Source organism: Uranotaenia lowii, chromosome 3 (genome assembly GCF_029784155.1).
Source record: "Uranotaenia lowii strain MFRU-FL chromosome 3, ASM2978415v1, whole genome shotgun sequence".
Taxonomy (NCBI): Eukaryota; Metazoa; Arthropoda; class Insecta; order Diptera; family Culicidae; genus Uranotaenia; species Uranotaenia lowii.
Genome location: NC_073693.1, coordinates 108,682,882 through 108,698,235, shown reverse-complemented (window position 1 = coordinate 108,698,235; position 15,354 = coordinate 108,682,882). Strand labels below are relative to the sequence as shown.

At 36.7% G+C, this 15,354-nt stretch overlaps 2 protein-coding genes across 4 annotated transcripts in view; one reads left to right on the top strand and one right to left on the bottom strand.

Annotated features, from left to right (window-relative positions):
- The window catches only part of LOC129757313 (translation initiation factor IF-2-like), a 451,432-nt gene that overhangs the window by 139,885 nt on the left and 296,193 nt on the right, over nucleotides 1–15,354 (bottom strand). The window lies entirely within an intron of this gene.
- Nucleotides 3,469–15,354, top strand: part of LOC129757311 (uncharacterized) — a 103,187-nt gene continuing 91,301 nt past the window's right edge. The window contains exon 1 of the mRNA XM_055754490.1: nucleotides 3,469–4,830. Within this exon, the coding sequence (XP_055610465.1) occupies nucleotides 3,564–4,830 (1,267 nt within the window). The 5' untranslated portion in view covers nucleotides 3,469–3,563. The remainder of the gene's footprint in view (nucleotides 4,831–15,354) is intronic.

Below are 15,354 nucleotides of genomic sequence, written 5' to 3'. Positions count from 1 at the left end.
AGTGTGGTACCATAATGCACACCGTGACAAGTTAATGTAATCATATAGGGATAATCTGAACAGCGAAATGAACTTTTCAGGTGCAAGAGAACTCATGCGACCCTACATACAAGGATGCTGTTTCGGATAGGTAAAGGGAGGGCTATTAATTGTGTTTATAGGAAATCCCACTTGGCAGATAGGGTAGATGGGTTAAAATATTGAAATGTACACAAATAGAAAATTAATTAAAAATGGAAAGAGCTCACCAATTTTTAGTTGTGTTTGCACTGCATTAGCATTCCGCTCTGGGATCGACAACCTGATTTCTATATCTTGTAGTTTATGGTCCTTCCAAATTATTCCTTTACGAATATTTTCTTCCTTTAACGATTTTCTATCGTCCGGAACCTCAGTTGGTTAAACACGGGTTCGATACTCATCCTTGGATAAAAATAATTGACTTTCTTAATTATATTAATAATAATAACGTTTTTCAATGTACTGTTATTATAAAAAAGTGTTCAAACGATGGGTTCATATTGATCTATTCAGTATAATTTTTTAAATTGCTATTCGCTTCAAGAACCCAGACTTTTTTAATACTTTTTAAATAAGATAAATTACACTTTTCTAGAAGAAAAGTACGATGATGAGTGCGTTAATCCAATCAGAACTTTCATGACCTAACAAATTGCGTTTTATCAGTTCATCAAAAAAAAAAAAAAAAATTATGAACTGTTTTCTCGTGATAAAATTTATTATAAATTGGAGCAAATGTAGTCTAACAATCTGATTGTCCAATTGATGGAGTTTTTATCTCCTCAAACTGATAAAAATGAATATAATATAAAAAATTGCGCAGAATTACGACAAATCACGGTACATAGTGAATCATTTGTTTGTGGGAAAATTCACTATATCAAATACAATCTTTATCTGCAATGAACTCAAAAAGAGAGAATGTACTTAGCTTTGAATCCGGAAATCCTTTTCCCTCCATCTATCGTGCCAATAATCCATTGGTTCAGGGAAGCAGGATTGGTGCTTCGGTGAGTCTCAGTTGAAGACACTTGAGAATTGGACAATTCAACTAAAACACCGGAAACCGGGGTAGCGCAAATCACCTCGGCCACACCACAACAAACCCGTCTGCGTTCCCAGGTACAGCAACAAACGCCACCAAAACTTCAAAATTTTCAATGTTTTGGTTCAACTTCTCCAATTTTCACGTCGAGCAAAATTTTTAACGTCTTGTCCGACCAGTAGATTGCTTTGATCTCAAACAAAATGGTCAAAAAAACATGGCGTTTTTTTAACAAAGATCTTGACTATGTCAGTCATATATAAGCTGATTTAAAGAATCGTTTAAAATAATAAAAGGTTTTGGTTTCCAATTACGCCATGAATGGAAATTAAAGAAAAACTAGAAAATCAACGATTTTTTTTTCATGAAATCCATTGTAAAACTGGGTTGATAATTGATTTACTTCGTATAACATCAAAGCCATTAAAATATTTAATTTTATTTATTTTCCGATTTTTTATCACATTTAGAATCACGAAAAACACAGATATATGGATTTCCGGATGTGAATAGGGATTCCTAATATGCAGATTTCAAATTCTTGATTTAATCAAAGGGTCATTTTTCATTTCTACTGCGCAGTTGTGCGCAGTGCAACGAAAAGCGTAAAGCAAAAATCGATGTTCCTCTCATTTGGTCCTCAATATGTTGAAATTCTATAATTTTGAAGAGACTGCTCTTCAAAATTAATTCATCACTTTCGATTATGAATAAAGGTAATTGAATAGAAAAGCAGTTTTTTTTAAATCTAAATTATAATTCATGATTCTCATGAAAATTATAGTCACTGACTATAGTTATAAAATCATAGATTTAAAATATTTAAGGAACTTTTTAAATAACCAGCTGTGATCTGACACACCATGCACTTTTCTTAATTAAACAGGAGCGCTTAATCTATCTGAAATCAACTCAATCAAAAGTTTTTCAATACGACTTAAGCAAAATGAATCATGTTTGTTGGTAATCTTCCGGGTATATATGACCCTAACCTAAGCTTGCCAGATTGCCCGGTTTTAAACGGACTTGTCTGGATGTTCAGTACAAAATTTAGGAACAGTTTTGCCCAGCCTGGTTGTCTGAACTTTGTAATTAAATGCCCGGATTTAGCCCGTATAATACCGGGTTTTTGGTAGGAAATTTTAACTCAGCTGCCCGGATTTTGCCTGGTTTTCAGTTTAAATTGCCCAGATTTTCTCGGCCCGGAAACGTGCGGGAAAAATTCGGGACACCTTACCCTAACCGGCTAATTGCCTTTTTTTTGCTGGGTGACTCTGATAACCCTATGAAAAAATCTAAAAATGAGAAATTTTAGAGCTTCTCATTAAAAATTTAAAAAAATAAGAATTTTCATGTATCTAGTTACAGAAAGGTTTATGTAAAACTCTGTAATGGTGATTGTCGTTGTAATAACTCTTTATTTAACTAATGATATTTGGAAACTGTTTTGTTTCTCAGATAACAAAACTGTGTTTCGCGATGATGTCACTGTATTTTCTGAAAAAGTACCTTTGACAAAATGTATTGTTTTCCATTCTTCAAGGCGGTGAAACCTGAGTGCCTAAATGTAAACAAGGTAAAAGCTAGCAGCTTCCCGACTGAATGCCTAGCCAAACCATCATAACTAAACTGGTAGAAATAGTGAAAGTTCAGCCAACCGGCAACGAGCCATAGATAATCTCGCTCGTTCATATTGGATAAACAGATGTCAGCTAGCCATAACCGTAAATTAACGGAGGCGGGTGGACCTCCTTTCTCGATGCCTCGATTCGGGGGGAATTCCGGGACGTCTTTGATTCACTTCCTTTCGAACAAACAGCCTTCATCATTGGTTAGTTTGAGGAGGAAGTTCAACCCACAACTGTGGCTCGGGGAAGTTGGAGTGATTGTGGCTTATGAATGAAGGTGGCTTCTCTGACACCTCCCTAGTTTACCTCTAACATGATAAGTTTCTCCAAACAGATTTAATCAGCGGCCTTTAATGGTGTGATATTTACCCCCGAAGGATGATGGAGGCGTCAAGTATAAAGCCAATCTACGTTATTCATCAGTGCAAATCCAGAGCTCAATAACGCCATGAATTATTCACGTTCCCTTTCTTTTGACGTGGTGGATTATTTGGTATCGAAGCTAATAATGCGGCAACCGAACCAAAACAATGCAAAATAGGTGGGCGGAAGGCCGCGAAGGATTATGTGGTTCAAAAATAGCGAAACAAACCCAAGGACGGAAATGGGCTGCACTATCGCCGCCGTCCTGTTGCTCGTTTCAATGAAACTGCAATTGTTACAGTCAGTGTATATGAATAGAAAACCAGAGTTTAATTGAACAGGTAACGAAGCACAAATCGACTGGAATCTAGTTCCAACCGTCGAGCGAGAAACACGTTTTTCAGAGCGACTGTTGTAATAGATATATCGTTTATCTAGCCTCGTGAGTGTTTTTATATTTGTGCTGAGTGAAAGTTTATAAAAAAGACTAAGAAGTGGTCGGAGCGATGGGAGACGATTCCGGCGGGGGCCCATCCTACGGGACAGGTTCCCGGTTTTGGGCGTTAGGAGACGAAACGGACACAGACCAATTCACCAACGTTGCGTGGAAAAGAAAACGTGGAAATAAACGACCCGTAACTCGAGATGTTACAAGTGACCATGTGTTCCAAAAGCAACTGAAATTCGACCCAAAAGACAATGGCGGTCGATTCTTGATCGTTACCCGAACGGACGAGAAAAAGGACATGACGGAGTTAAACCCCTTTTGGATTAAAAAATGTATCGACAACATTTCCAAAGGAATCCAAATCTCTCGATTTAAGCAAGGTACGTTATTGCTTAAAACCCTCAACCGACAGCAAGCTGAAAAAGTTCTAAAGGCTACAACGTTCTGTGAAGGTGTCAATATCAAAGTAACGGAACACGAGTCAATGAACATCAGCAAAGGTACCATTTTCTGCCCTGACCTTAACAAAATGAAGGACGAAGAGATTTTGGAGTGGTTGGTTGACTCCAATGTTAAAGAGGTAAAAAGAATTCAACGAAAAAACAGTGGCGGCAAGTTAGAAGATACTGGTTCATTTATTTTGACCTTCAACCTAAGTTATCTTCCTCGCACAATTGACTGCGGATTCTACAACTGTACAGTTCGCATGTATGTGCCAAATCCCATGCGATGTACTGTGTGTCTGCGTTTCGGACACAAAAAAGATAGCTGCAAGAGTAACAGAATTTGCGCTGCCTGTGCAGATCTGTTTCACGATAAAACTCCATGCCAACATCCCACCACGTGTGTTAACTGTCGAGGAGAGCACAACGCGCTTTCTCGAACATGTCCGATTTATCAAGATGAACTTGAGATACAGTCCATCAGGGTAACCGATCGTGTGACGATGCGTGAAGCCAGAAATAAGCGACGCCAGCAGGTCCCCCTCTCAGCACTCACAGCTCCATTCCAGCGTAGTTTCGCAGCTGTAGCAAGAAACCCACCACGACGAGAAGAGAGAACGAAAACCGACGCGAGCCAACAACGACCGGAAACATCAAATGAACAGCACGTGAATACACAGGTAACTCAACAGCCCAATGAAACAAGCGGTAACTCAACCAACGAAGACGATCGTCTACATCCGGTAGATCATCATTCTCTGAGAGAGAATGTCCCACCCAGAGCTGAGAAAGCTTTGGTCCCCCTCCCACCCGTTTTTGAAGAGAACAAAATAAATACGACCAGCGAATCTCCCGATCCAGTCTCCAGCCAGTTTGATCAAGGTAACTTACAACAGATAACAAATAGGGGAAAGGTTTCCTAAATGGGCCTATCGGGTTAAATGACCCTACGGCTGTTTGATGAAATGGCTGACTAGACAGCTTATCTGACCAATGCATTTTAAGGGCGATACGCTTAGAACATAACAAAAGGAAGAATTTTATGAATTTACAAACTCAAAAAAATTTAAAAAATCATACAAGGTTTTGATACATTTTGATGTAATATTTCGACTTTTGAAAATTATACGTAAAGAAGCTTAAAACAAAAATTAGGATGGTTTTTGTTTTTTACTAAAATGAACTTTAGAAATAAAACATATTTCAGCTTTTGTGGAGGTTTAATAGTGATTGTATAGTGGAATAATAGAGTGTTTATGTATGCCCCCATCATGTTTGTAAAATGCCTCCATCCTAAAATAACAGGTCAAACAGAATTAATATATGATTTTTATCATTGAACCTTCAAATCTAAGCTCTGAATAACATCTTAAGAGAGAATTGAAGATCTAAAACAGATTTGATAAAGTTTTTCTCATGGATGAACTGCCTCCATAGTATGGCAACCCTAACTTTTGTTTTATTCCATAAAATTATAATATACATAGATTTTAATAAAACTTCAGCTTTGTTGTACGGAAATTATTACTTTCTAGCAGTTTCAATGAAATTATACGGAAACATTGCCCGAAAAACAGAAATTTTATTCAAAAAATAAATAGGCGCATTTAGCCCGCACGGTTTGAGGTGCGGCATTTTAGACAACACTTATAATAAAATCGTTTTCTAAGCAACAGAAGAAAATTTTTACATAAAAATTACTCCAATGTATAGAAAACAGATGCCTGCACACGTGTATATAGTTTTTGCATACATATTCGATGTGATATTTGATTAAATCAGTGTTCTGCTTAATAGGCGCATATAGCCCGCTCCTCCCCTAAGTTAATTGAACGAGAAAAGAACGAATCTATGATTATCAGTGAAAATTTATCTACAGTTTCCCAAGCTTTAAAAGCTTCAATTATGATTGAATGTTTGGAAGAATTAGAAGAAAACAATGTTTAAACTCTAGACTATGTTGAGGAATATGATAGACTTCTAGGATATATCCTTCGCGATCTTACAGTGGAACCCTAACGGTTTTTATCAGCATATAGAAGAACTTAAATTACTAGTCTCAAAATACGATCCATCCATAGTCTGTATACAAGAATCTCATTTCAAACAAACACACACACCATCTTTTAAAAATTATAAAATGTTTTATTCAGTAGACTCTGTTCATGCTAGAGCCTCAGGCGGTGTAGCCATATGCGTGAAAGAGGGCTTTCATGTCCAAGAACTAAACTTGTCGACAAATCTACAAGCGATCGCAGTTAAGGTATTCTATCCATTAGAATTTACGATTTGTAACCTATATTTGCCACCTAACCTCAATTTTTCGAAAACCGACATTGTAAACCTTTTGAATCAACTACCAAATCCGTTTTTAGTAACTACAGACAGTAATGCTCACAACATATGCTGGGGATGCAATGATGACAATGCTAAAGGGAAACTCTTGATGGAAATATTCGACGAACTAGATCTGAATTGCATGAATGATGGCTCAGCCACACACTACAGTATAGCTCACAATTCTTATTCTGCGATTGATTTGACTTTTGGATCACCAATTCTGTCAACAACTTTTTCGTGGAAGGTACATGACGACCTTTGCTCCAGTGATCATTTCCCGATTATTATCAATCGTCTTAGTAGATCAGTTAACTTTACCAAACGACCTCGTTGGATTACTCAATCAGCAGATTGGGAATCTTTCCAACATCTGGTCACAGTGAACCTTGATCACATGTCAAAAAATGATCCTCTAACCCAAGTAGAAAGTTTCACTAAAGCAGTTGTAGATGCAGCTCAGCAAACTATACCGCGGTCATCTTCTATCGTTAAAAAATTCAAGCCTCCATGGTGGAACTCTGAAGTTGCTGAATGCATTAAAAATCGGAAAAAGGCGCTAAGGAAATTTTCATCTCAGATGAATGACGAGAACCTTGTCGCTTACAAATTAGCAAAAGCAAAGGCACGTAGGATTACCAGGCAACGTTCTAGACAATGTTGGCAAGAATTTGTTTCAACAGTGAATCTATCGACAACTAATAGCAATATTTGGAACAAAATCCGGGCTATGCAAGGAAAAACTCAATCTAACATAATACCCTCCTTAAAAGTTGGAACTAACCTTTACACTACTAGTGAAGACATAGCTGAGGAGTTGGGAAAACAATTTGAATACACATCAAGTTCATCGAACTACCCACACGATTTTTTAAGGTTTAAAATTTCAAAAGAATCAGATACTTTAGATTTCGAAGAACAGCAGACAAGCGTTATCAATTATCCATTCACAATGATAGAGATGCGAATTGCGTTAGCCAGTTGCAAAGGATCTTCTACAGGATCAGATCAAATACATTACCACATGCTACAAAACCTTCCTCCAGATGGAGTGATTGAATTATTATCTTTGTTTAATATCATATGGTCGAGTCGTATTTTCCCCGAAAAATGGGGAGAATCAATCATAATTCCGATACTCAAACCCGGCAAAAATCCTCTAAATCCTGCCAGCTACCGACCTATTGCTTTAACGTCATGTCTGTGCAAAGTTCTTGAAAAAATGGTAAACCGTCGACTCCTCTGGTATTTAGAAACAAATAATTTACTTGATCCATCTCAATCCGCATTTCGAAAGTTTAGAAACACAATGGATAATTTAGTTGCTTTAGAATCATCTATTCAAGAAGCTTTCAGCAAACAAGAACACCTGATATGTATTTTCTTTGATCTTGAGAAGGCTTATGACATGACTTGGAAGTTTCAAATTATTGAAAAATTGTCCACTCTTGGAGTAAAAGGAAATATGCTACATTTCGTTCACAACTTTTTGCGTTCCAGATCATTCAGAGTTTTTATTGGAAATTGTGCTTCTCGATCTTTCACTCAAGAAAACGGCATTCCCCAAGGATCAGTGATTAGTGTCACTTTGTTTCTCCTTGCAATGGATTCCCTGAAATGTTTCGTTCCACCAACTGTCAAGAGTTTCAAATTTGCAGACGACACAATAGCTTTTGCATCTGGAAAAAGTTTGAGTTATATACAGGAAAAATTACAATACCTATTAAATTCATTCGAAGAGTGGTGTCGCCAAACTGGATTTCGTTTCTCTGCTTGCAAGACGAAAGTTGTTCATTTCTGTCAGAAAAGAAACTGTACTAATAATCCACGACTAACGCTTTATGGAACTGAATTGGAGTATGTTAATTGTCAAAAATTTTTGGGAATGCATTTTGATCGTCGTCTAAACTGGAACTCCCATCTAACACAATTGAGGAAGCACACAGAAAATTCTATTAGAATCATTAGAACACTCTCTCATACGACTTGGGGATCAAATAGAACAACATTATTAACACTGTTCAAATCGAACATCCGATCAAAATTGGACTATGGTAGCGTACTATATTGCACAGGTAGAGATGGAATGCTTAAACGGATTAATGCCATACAACATCAAGGAATTCGGCTTTCCACTGGAGCTTTTAGAACGAGTCCTATTGAAAGCATTCATGTGGACTCCGGAGTAATACCTTTGAAATATCGAAGAGATATTCAAACTATGACAACTGTAACCAAACTATATTCTCTTGAAAATCATCCTCTACATAAACATCTAATGAAAATTATGGAAACATCTTCGGAAGATGACGAGCACCTTAATAAGTTTAAATCCTTCTTCAGGCGGAGCTATGATTGTTTGAGTAAATACGAACTCATTTTGAGGCAACCTATGATCAGAAGTTGGTTATCTCACCCTCCTTGGACAGGGTCAGCTCTACAATTCGATGAAACACTCGCAAAAATGAATAAATCCAGAACTCCTACAGAAGCATTTATAGCGGAATTTCTTAGAATTAAATCGAAACACTTGAACTACAAAATATTGTATACGGATGGTTCCAAATCCGCAGAATGCGTAGGATTTTCTATATACAATGAAGACCAACAAATATCTAAACGCATTACCTCTGAAAACTCTATTTTCACTGCCGAGCTTTTAGCCATCCGAGAAGCTATTGAAACATGCATTGATGAAGAATCTCATTATCAATTCTTGATCCTGACAGATTCCTTAAGTTCGATTCGCGCCCTACAAAACCCTTTTACTGACAATCCAATTGCACAACAGATAATTATGATTGTCAAACAAAACCAGCTTAAGACATTCAAACTTATGTGGATTCCAAGTCACATCGGCATTGAAGGGAACGAAATTGCTGATAGTTTAGCACGATCGGCTATCAATGAATCAATAACACCACTACCTCTTTCCACTTATGATTATATTTCCTTGATTAAAGCAACTGTCAACGAGCATTGGCAAACTGAATGGAATGACTGTACGAGCAATAAATTACGAGAAGTCTGTAGTTCTATTCGGGAATGGAAAAGAATGGAGACATTACCTAGAAAAGATTCGGTGGTATTGACGAGACTGAGAATAGGACACACGCGTTTAACCCATTCATATTTATTCGATAAAAGTGCTGCTCCAAGGTGTGATGATTGTCAGACATTATTAACCATCAGACATATTTTAACGGAATGTTCAAAATACTATGACCTCAGAACAAAATATGATATAACTCTTAACAGTTTAAGTAGTGAGGGAAACCATAAAAATATAATCAAATTCATGAAAGAAACAGAACTCTATAATCTTGTATAAATTTGTACCAATTAATAGGTTAGGATGAGTAGTCTCTAAGCAATTTTATATGTTAATCTTCTAGAAATTTATATTTTGTTATCAAATTATTATTGAAAATAAAATGGTGCAGATAGCCTAGTGTGTGCTGAGCACCCCAACACAAAAAAAAAAAAAAAACAAATCGACTGGCTGCCAGTAGTCAGTAAGTGCAAGTTCGTGTTCCGAAAGTCGGTGGTTTCATTTCGTCCGTCGTTGGAAAACCGAATGGGTTTCCTATTTTAGGAAACAAAAACAAATTTCAACCGATTTGCATGCGGTAATTTCTTTGCAGCAAGTTTTGATTTCAATTTCAACTCATTCCTCGCCAATTTTTCCGGACCACCTAATTTTCCCCACAGTTTCCATTGTTTCGCCATTTTGGGTGGTGGTTCATCAGTTTCGGTTCTGCCGAGATTGAAATGCATATGTCAGTCCTACCAGGCAATGAGAGAGAGAGAACGTGAACTGATGAATGAGTGAAAGCAAAGGGAAAGTGAAAGCAGAAGGATGGGAAGAGCTTTTCCTGTAAGCTGTCAGTTGGATTTCCGCCAAGAAAAACCACTAAAGCTGCCACCCTGTAACAACAACCGCTGATTGTTTCCACTTTCACTTCCAGTTAACTGTAGTTTTCGGTTTGTATGAGCCAATCTAACTTGATGGGAGAAATGTTAGTTTTCGCGAACAATACTGAATGCAAGATTAGTACCACCTAATTTTTCGTAAAAAAAGGCTTCAATGCAAGTAACTCAAAAAAGCTTCAGAAACAAGAGCTAGTCGTGTTATGAGGTTTCTTCCGATCAGTATCGAGTCGTTTTCTTTTGTTGACCGAGAAACTTATGACAGCATTTTTTTTGTTTCGATTAATGTCGTTTTTACATCTTTATATCTTAAACGCTGTAAAAATTACCTAGTTGATCGATTTTTTTCCAAACAATTCTTTCCAGACGATAAACTATAAACCTTTAATGACCTTTTTGTATTTTTATTTGATTTAAGTTCGATACCATATTCGTTAAATCGTACATAAGGCCCAATTTTACACACGAAAAATTGCGCAACTCCTGAAAACAGCTTCTTTTATACAGAAACCAACTTTTTCTTCGTTTCTTCCTCAAATTAACTTCTTTGAGCAGCTATTCGAGTGCTTGCTTCAAGAACGCAGAATTTTTCAATGGGTCTTAGTTTCGATGCATTAGAAGAATTTATGTTATTAGATACAAAAGTGACTTTTTTGGCAAATTATAACTTCAGGGCTTCCTTTGAATAGTGGAAATGTGAAATAAGTTTAAATAGTGCAGAAGACCATCTTACAGCTTATTTTGAACTTACCACGTGTCAAAAAATGCAATTCAAACTGTAGAGAGCTTTTGAAGTAATTTTTTACAGAACATCGAGTTTTTAAAGACCAACATCATTATCGGACCGTTTCGAATTTATCTGAAATTTTACGATGCCCCAAACATAATAACGTAAAATAGCTATTAAGAAGATTCCAAAATGGTATTTGTGTTAAAAACTGGTCCAGTAGTTTTGCAGATGCAGCCAAAACTGTAAACCGTTGTTATTTGTGAATAGCGTTTTGATCCAACAGTTTGCTAAAATCACTTTCATATATCTATATATATAAAAAGCAATTTCTGTATGTTTGTTTGTTTGTTTGTTTGTTTGTTTGTTTGTCCTCTATAGACTCAGCCGTCTTAAGGCCTAGAGAGCTGAAATTTGGCATGGATGCTCATTAGGACCAGGAAGGATGAAAAATGTTTTCAGATTTTCGGATGACCCCTTCTGAAGGGGGTTGTCCATAGAACACAAATATTGTTTTCGCGATATTGACGTTACTTTTCGTCGGATTGTATTGAAAATTTGCCCATGAGTGTTTTGAAAGACACGCAATCGATTTCAGGTGTTAAATTTTGTGTAAGGGGCCAAAGGGGTCGTCCATATTAACTGTTCGCTGTTTATGCGATATTGACGTTATTATACATCGTATTAAGATGAAAATTGGTACACGATAGTTTTGAGTGACGTGCAATCGATTTGAGGTATCCAATTTAGTGCAAGGGGCCGGCAAAAGGGGTCGTCCATATTAAATTTTCAGTATCTTAGTGATATTGACGTTTTTATACATCGGATTGGGATGAAAATTTTCACAAAGGAGTTATTAGGGTCCAACAACTGATTTCACTTATCCAAACTAAAATCAGGGGTCGGCCAAAGGGGTCGTCCATATTAACTATTCACTGTTGATGCGATATTGTCGTTATTATACATCGGATTCATACGAAAATTGGTAAACGATAGTTTTGAGAGATAAGCAATGGATTTCAGGTATTAAATTCAGTGTAAGGGGCCGGCAAAAGGGGGTCGTCCATATCAATTTTTCAATATTTTTGCGATATTGTCGTTATTATACATCGGATTGGGATGAAAATTTGCACACGGTAGTTTTCAGGGATGGGCAATCGATTTCAGATGTCAAATGTTTTGCCAGGGGTCGACGAAAGGGGTCGTCCATATAAGTTAATTTTTTACTGTTTTTAGCAATATTGGAATTGTTATGCATTGGATTGGTATGAAAATTTGCAAACGGGAGTATTGAGATTGTATAAGAGGCCACAGAAAGGGTTTTAACTTTTTGGCAATAATTGCGATGTTATTCAACGATCGAATCGAAATTCATACATGGAGTTTTTTTTTGGCACGGTTCATTAAATCTTGATTTCAAATTTAGTAGCAGACGACAGAAAAAATGATCGTCCAATATTTTTGCAATTATTACTCAACAATGAATTCAGAAGTGCAGCTGTAAAATGCTTAGCAATTGACCCTCACACAAACTGTTCATGACATATTCCAAGTTGAATGCGAAACGGAGTTCGTATGGGATCAGCTAGTCATTTATAAAATAGAGAGAAAAAGTTTGGCCCTCCCGGAAAAATTGTCCCGGGTCGATGACTTAATCCAGCCCTGTCTATAAACGAATTGCACATCAACGAAATCTACTTTTAAAGCTTGTTCCAAGCCATTTAATGTTACTAAATTTTAATTTGGTGTTTTCTCTACGTTTCGTTTTAAAAGGCGCAATTTTCAAGGAGGAATACCTTAATTTATTTTCTAGAAAATGATTTCAAGTAGCATCAAAACGTTGAAAAATATTAAACAAATCGACAGCTAGATTTGTTTAAGATTTTTTCATAAAGATTCTTGTTATTGACAAACAAGTATTTCACTAGAATTAAAAAAAAATCTATGCGACTGACGTTCTAAAAAATGATTTTCATAAAATTAACATTAGCTCTGTAATTTCTCACCCAAGCTTAGGTAAAAACTTCATCCCATGATTTTAACAGAATTATCAGTAATTCGACAATGCGTGGTTCAAGGTAAATCGGAAGCGTTAAAGTATGGTTAAAGTACAATGGTTTAAATTTGGTGAAATATGACTAAAACGAAGTCCCAAAATTATAATTCAAACCTCTGACTTTTCGGTGTACTCCCAAAGTCCTTCCTGACAACTATGATAAACACTAACTCTCTCTCTCAAGCCTTGCGGAACCGGAAAATCCAACACCGCACATCAGATTTGAACTGCTAATATAATATGTATACAACGGGCATACACATAAAGATCAACCTTCCCGGTATCGAACTGTTTTCTCTTCTTCCTGTTTCCATCTTCCAATGGAAACTACTACCACTGATTGGAATTTAAGTGGAGATGACAACTTTTCCTAGAACTGCTTGTGCCCGGAAGTCATTCGGCATGTATCTGTGAGAATCGACCGAGGAAGGAACTCCCACTCCCCTTACTCATAGATCCCTATCCAGAAACCCCCGGAAGAGAATATTGATGCCACCGCACCGGGAGCATTCGGCCTAAGCCCTGTGGATGTTCCGTTCCTGTTTTCGTTTCAAATTATAATGACACAAATCTACATAGATTTTGATAAAGTGGAAAAGTCAGTCTCTGCCTGCCTGCCTGGGGTCGACTTCTCGTTCTTCCTGTTTTGCTGAACCCCTTCCTTTAGCTCATTTCTATTACCGGAATTCCCTCGCAAAATTCGGCCTTCGGTTCTGTTCTAGGTTATGTCTAGCCTGGTAGTAAGTGCATCGGATCCGGTTTTCGGTTTGTTCAAACATACGCAGCCGGATATATGCTGTGGCCCCAATGCGGATGTTTCTCTAAAATATGTTTGGAATTGTCTGACTATGTTTGGATGGGTGTGTGTCTGTGTGTATTGGTGGGTGTATGTGTGATTTTTTTCCCACATTTTGTTATTTCCATGTCTGTTTGTGTAAACTATCTGTAGTTGTCTGGTGTTTACCGATATTCCCCCGACTGGTTTTCCGATCCCACATTCCAATTCCTATCTAGTCCCTATTGCTTATGACAAGTGAGAATTGCTGTTTTGAAAAGGATGCTCCAAACATTTCACATATTTCTGCTGCTGCAAACTGACTAAGTCCCATTAGAGAGGCGGAAGTTAGGGGTTGTGAATTCCTATTTGTAGATTAAATGGTGTAGGATTCATGCGAGGTCAGCGCTTTTCGGGTTGCCTAGCCTAAGGTTTCAAAAGTTCCTATGTTAAAATCAAATCAATAGTTTAAATCGCATATTTTGCCAAGCATTTTGATTCTAGCCAACAATTTTCAAGTTATCAACTAATATCTTTTGAAAACTGATACCAGAGTTTTCATACATTAGTATTACCGACTACCGGGATAAACTCTACATGGGCTCCGTTGGGTTGGGTTGGGTTCATTAGCTCCGATATGCTCTGGCAGAAAGCTGTTGGCTGACTGGCTGGCAGGATTAATGAACTACCAGACGAATCGAATAAATTACAACTCTGCAGGCATGTTGCCGCTGCTGCTGTTTCGCAATTGGATTTGCATATGCTTCCGAATCTAGCTAATCATATTTAGGCAGTAGGTCGGTTTTGGAATTGTAAAAGTTGGATCACGTTTGAATAGAGATAACATTGATCTATTTCAGTAAATGTATCGATCTATCTGAATTAATATTTTATCTTGAACATTTAGCCTTAAATAAAATATTTTTCTCCGTATCCTGATTGGTTGTGAAAATTTGCATTCTTTGTTTTTTGATATGACGATTTTAAGGCGTCCTGAGTTTAAGATTAGAGCTCGATTCTGCCAATGATTTCTAGTTTTGGTGATTTAGCATTATGAAGAAAATCTATTAGTTTTATGTAAAACTAGTAGATTATAGTTGATGAAAGAAACTTAAAAAGCAGTTCAAACTATGTGCGTGTATTTAAAAAAAAAATCATATTGAATTCTTTGCATTTTTGTCAATATACATATCAGGTTATTCGAAAAGGCTGGCATACTGTTGATTCGTAATGTGAAAAATGTATGGGAGAGTGGGGAATCATGGGCCACTTTTTTTCGTCGTTCCACAACTTCTTTATTATAAAAAATAAAATGAAAAAAAAAATGGTATGGTTTTCTACATTTTTTTAATTTTTTTAATTTTTATTTTCCTCAAATTCTGACTGTTAGAAAAAAAGTAATATTTTTTGGATTTTTAAAAATGGTGGGAAATCGTGGGCCACCAAATCCAAATTGACCAACTAACATACAAAGTTTATGAGTTGACCCAAAGCTGTGATTTCCTAATTCATTTCGTTATTTAAAATCAATTTCAGATGATGAAATAAAAAAGAGAGCTGTGTATGATCACATACATTCCA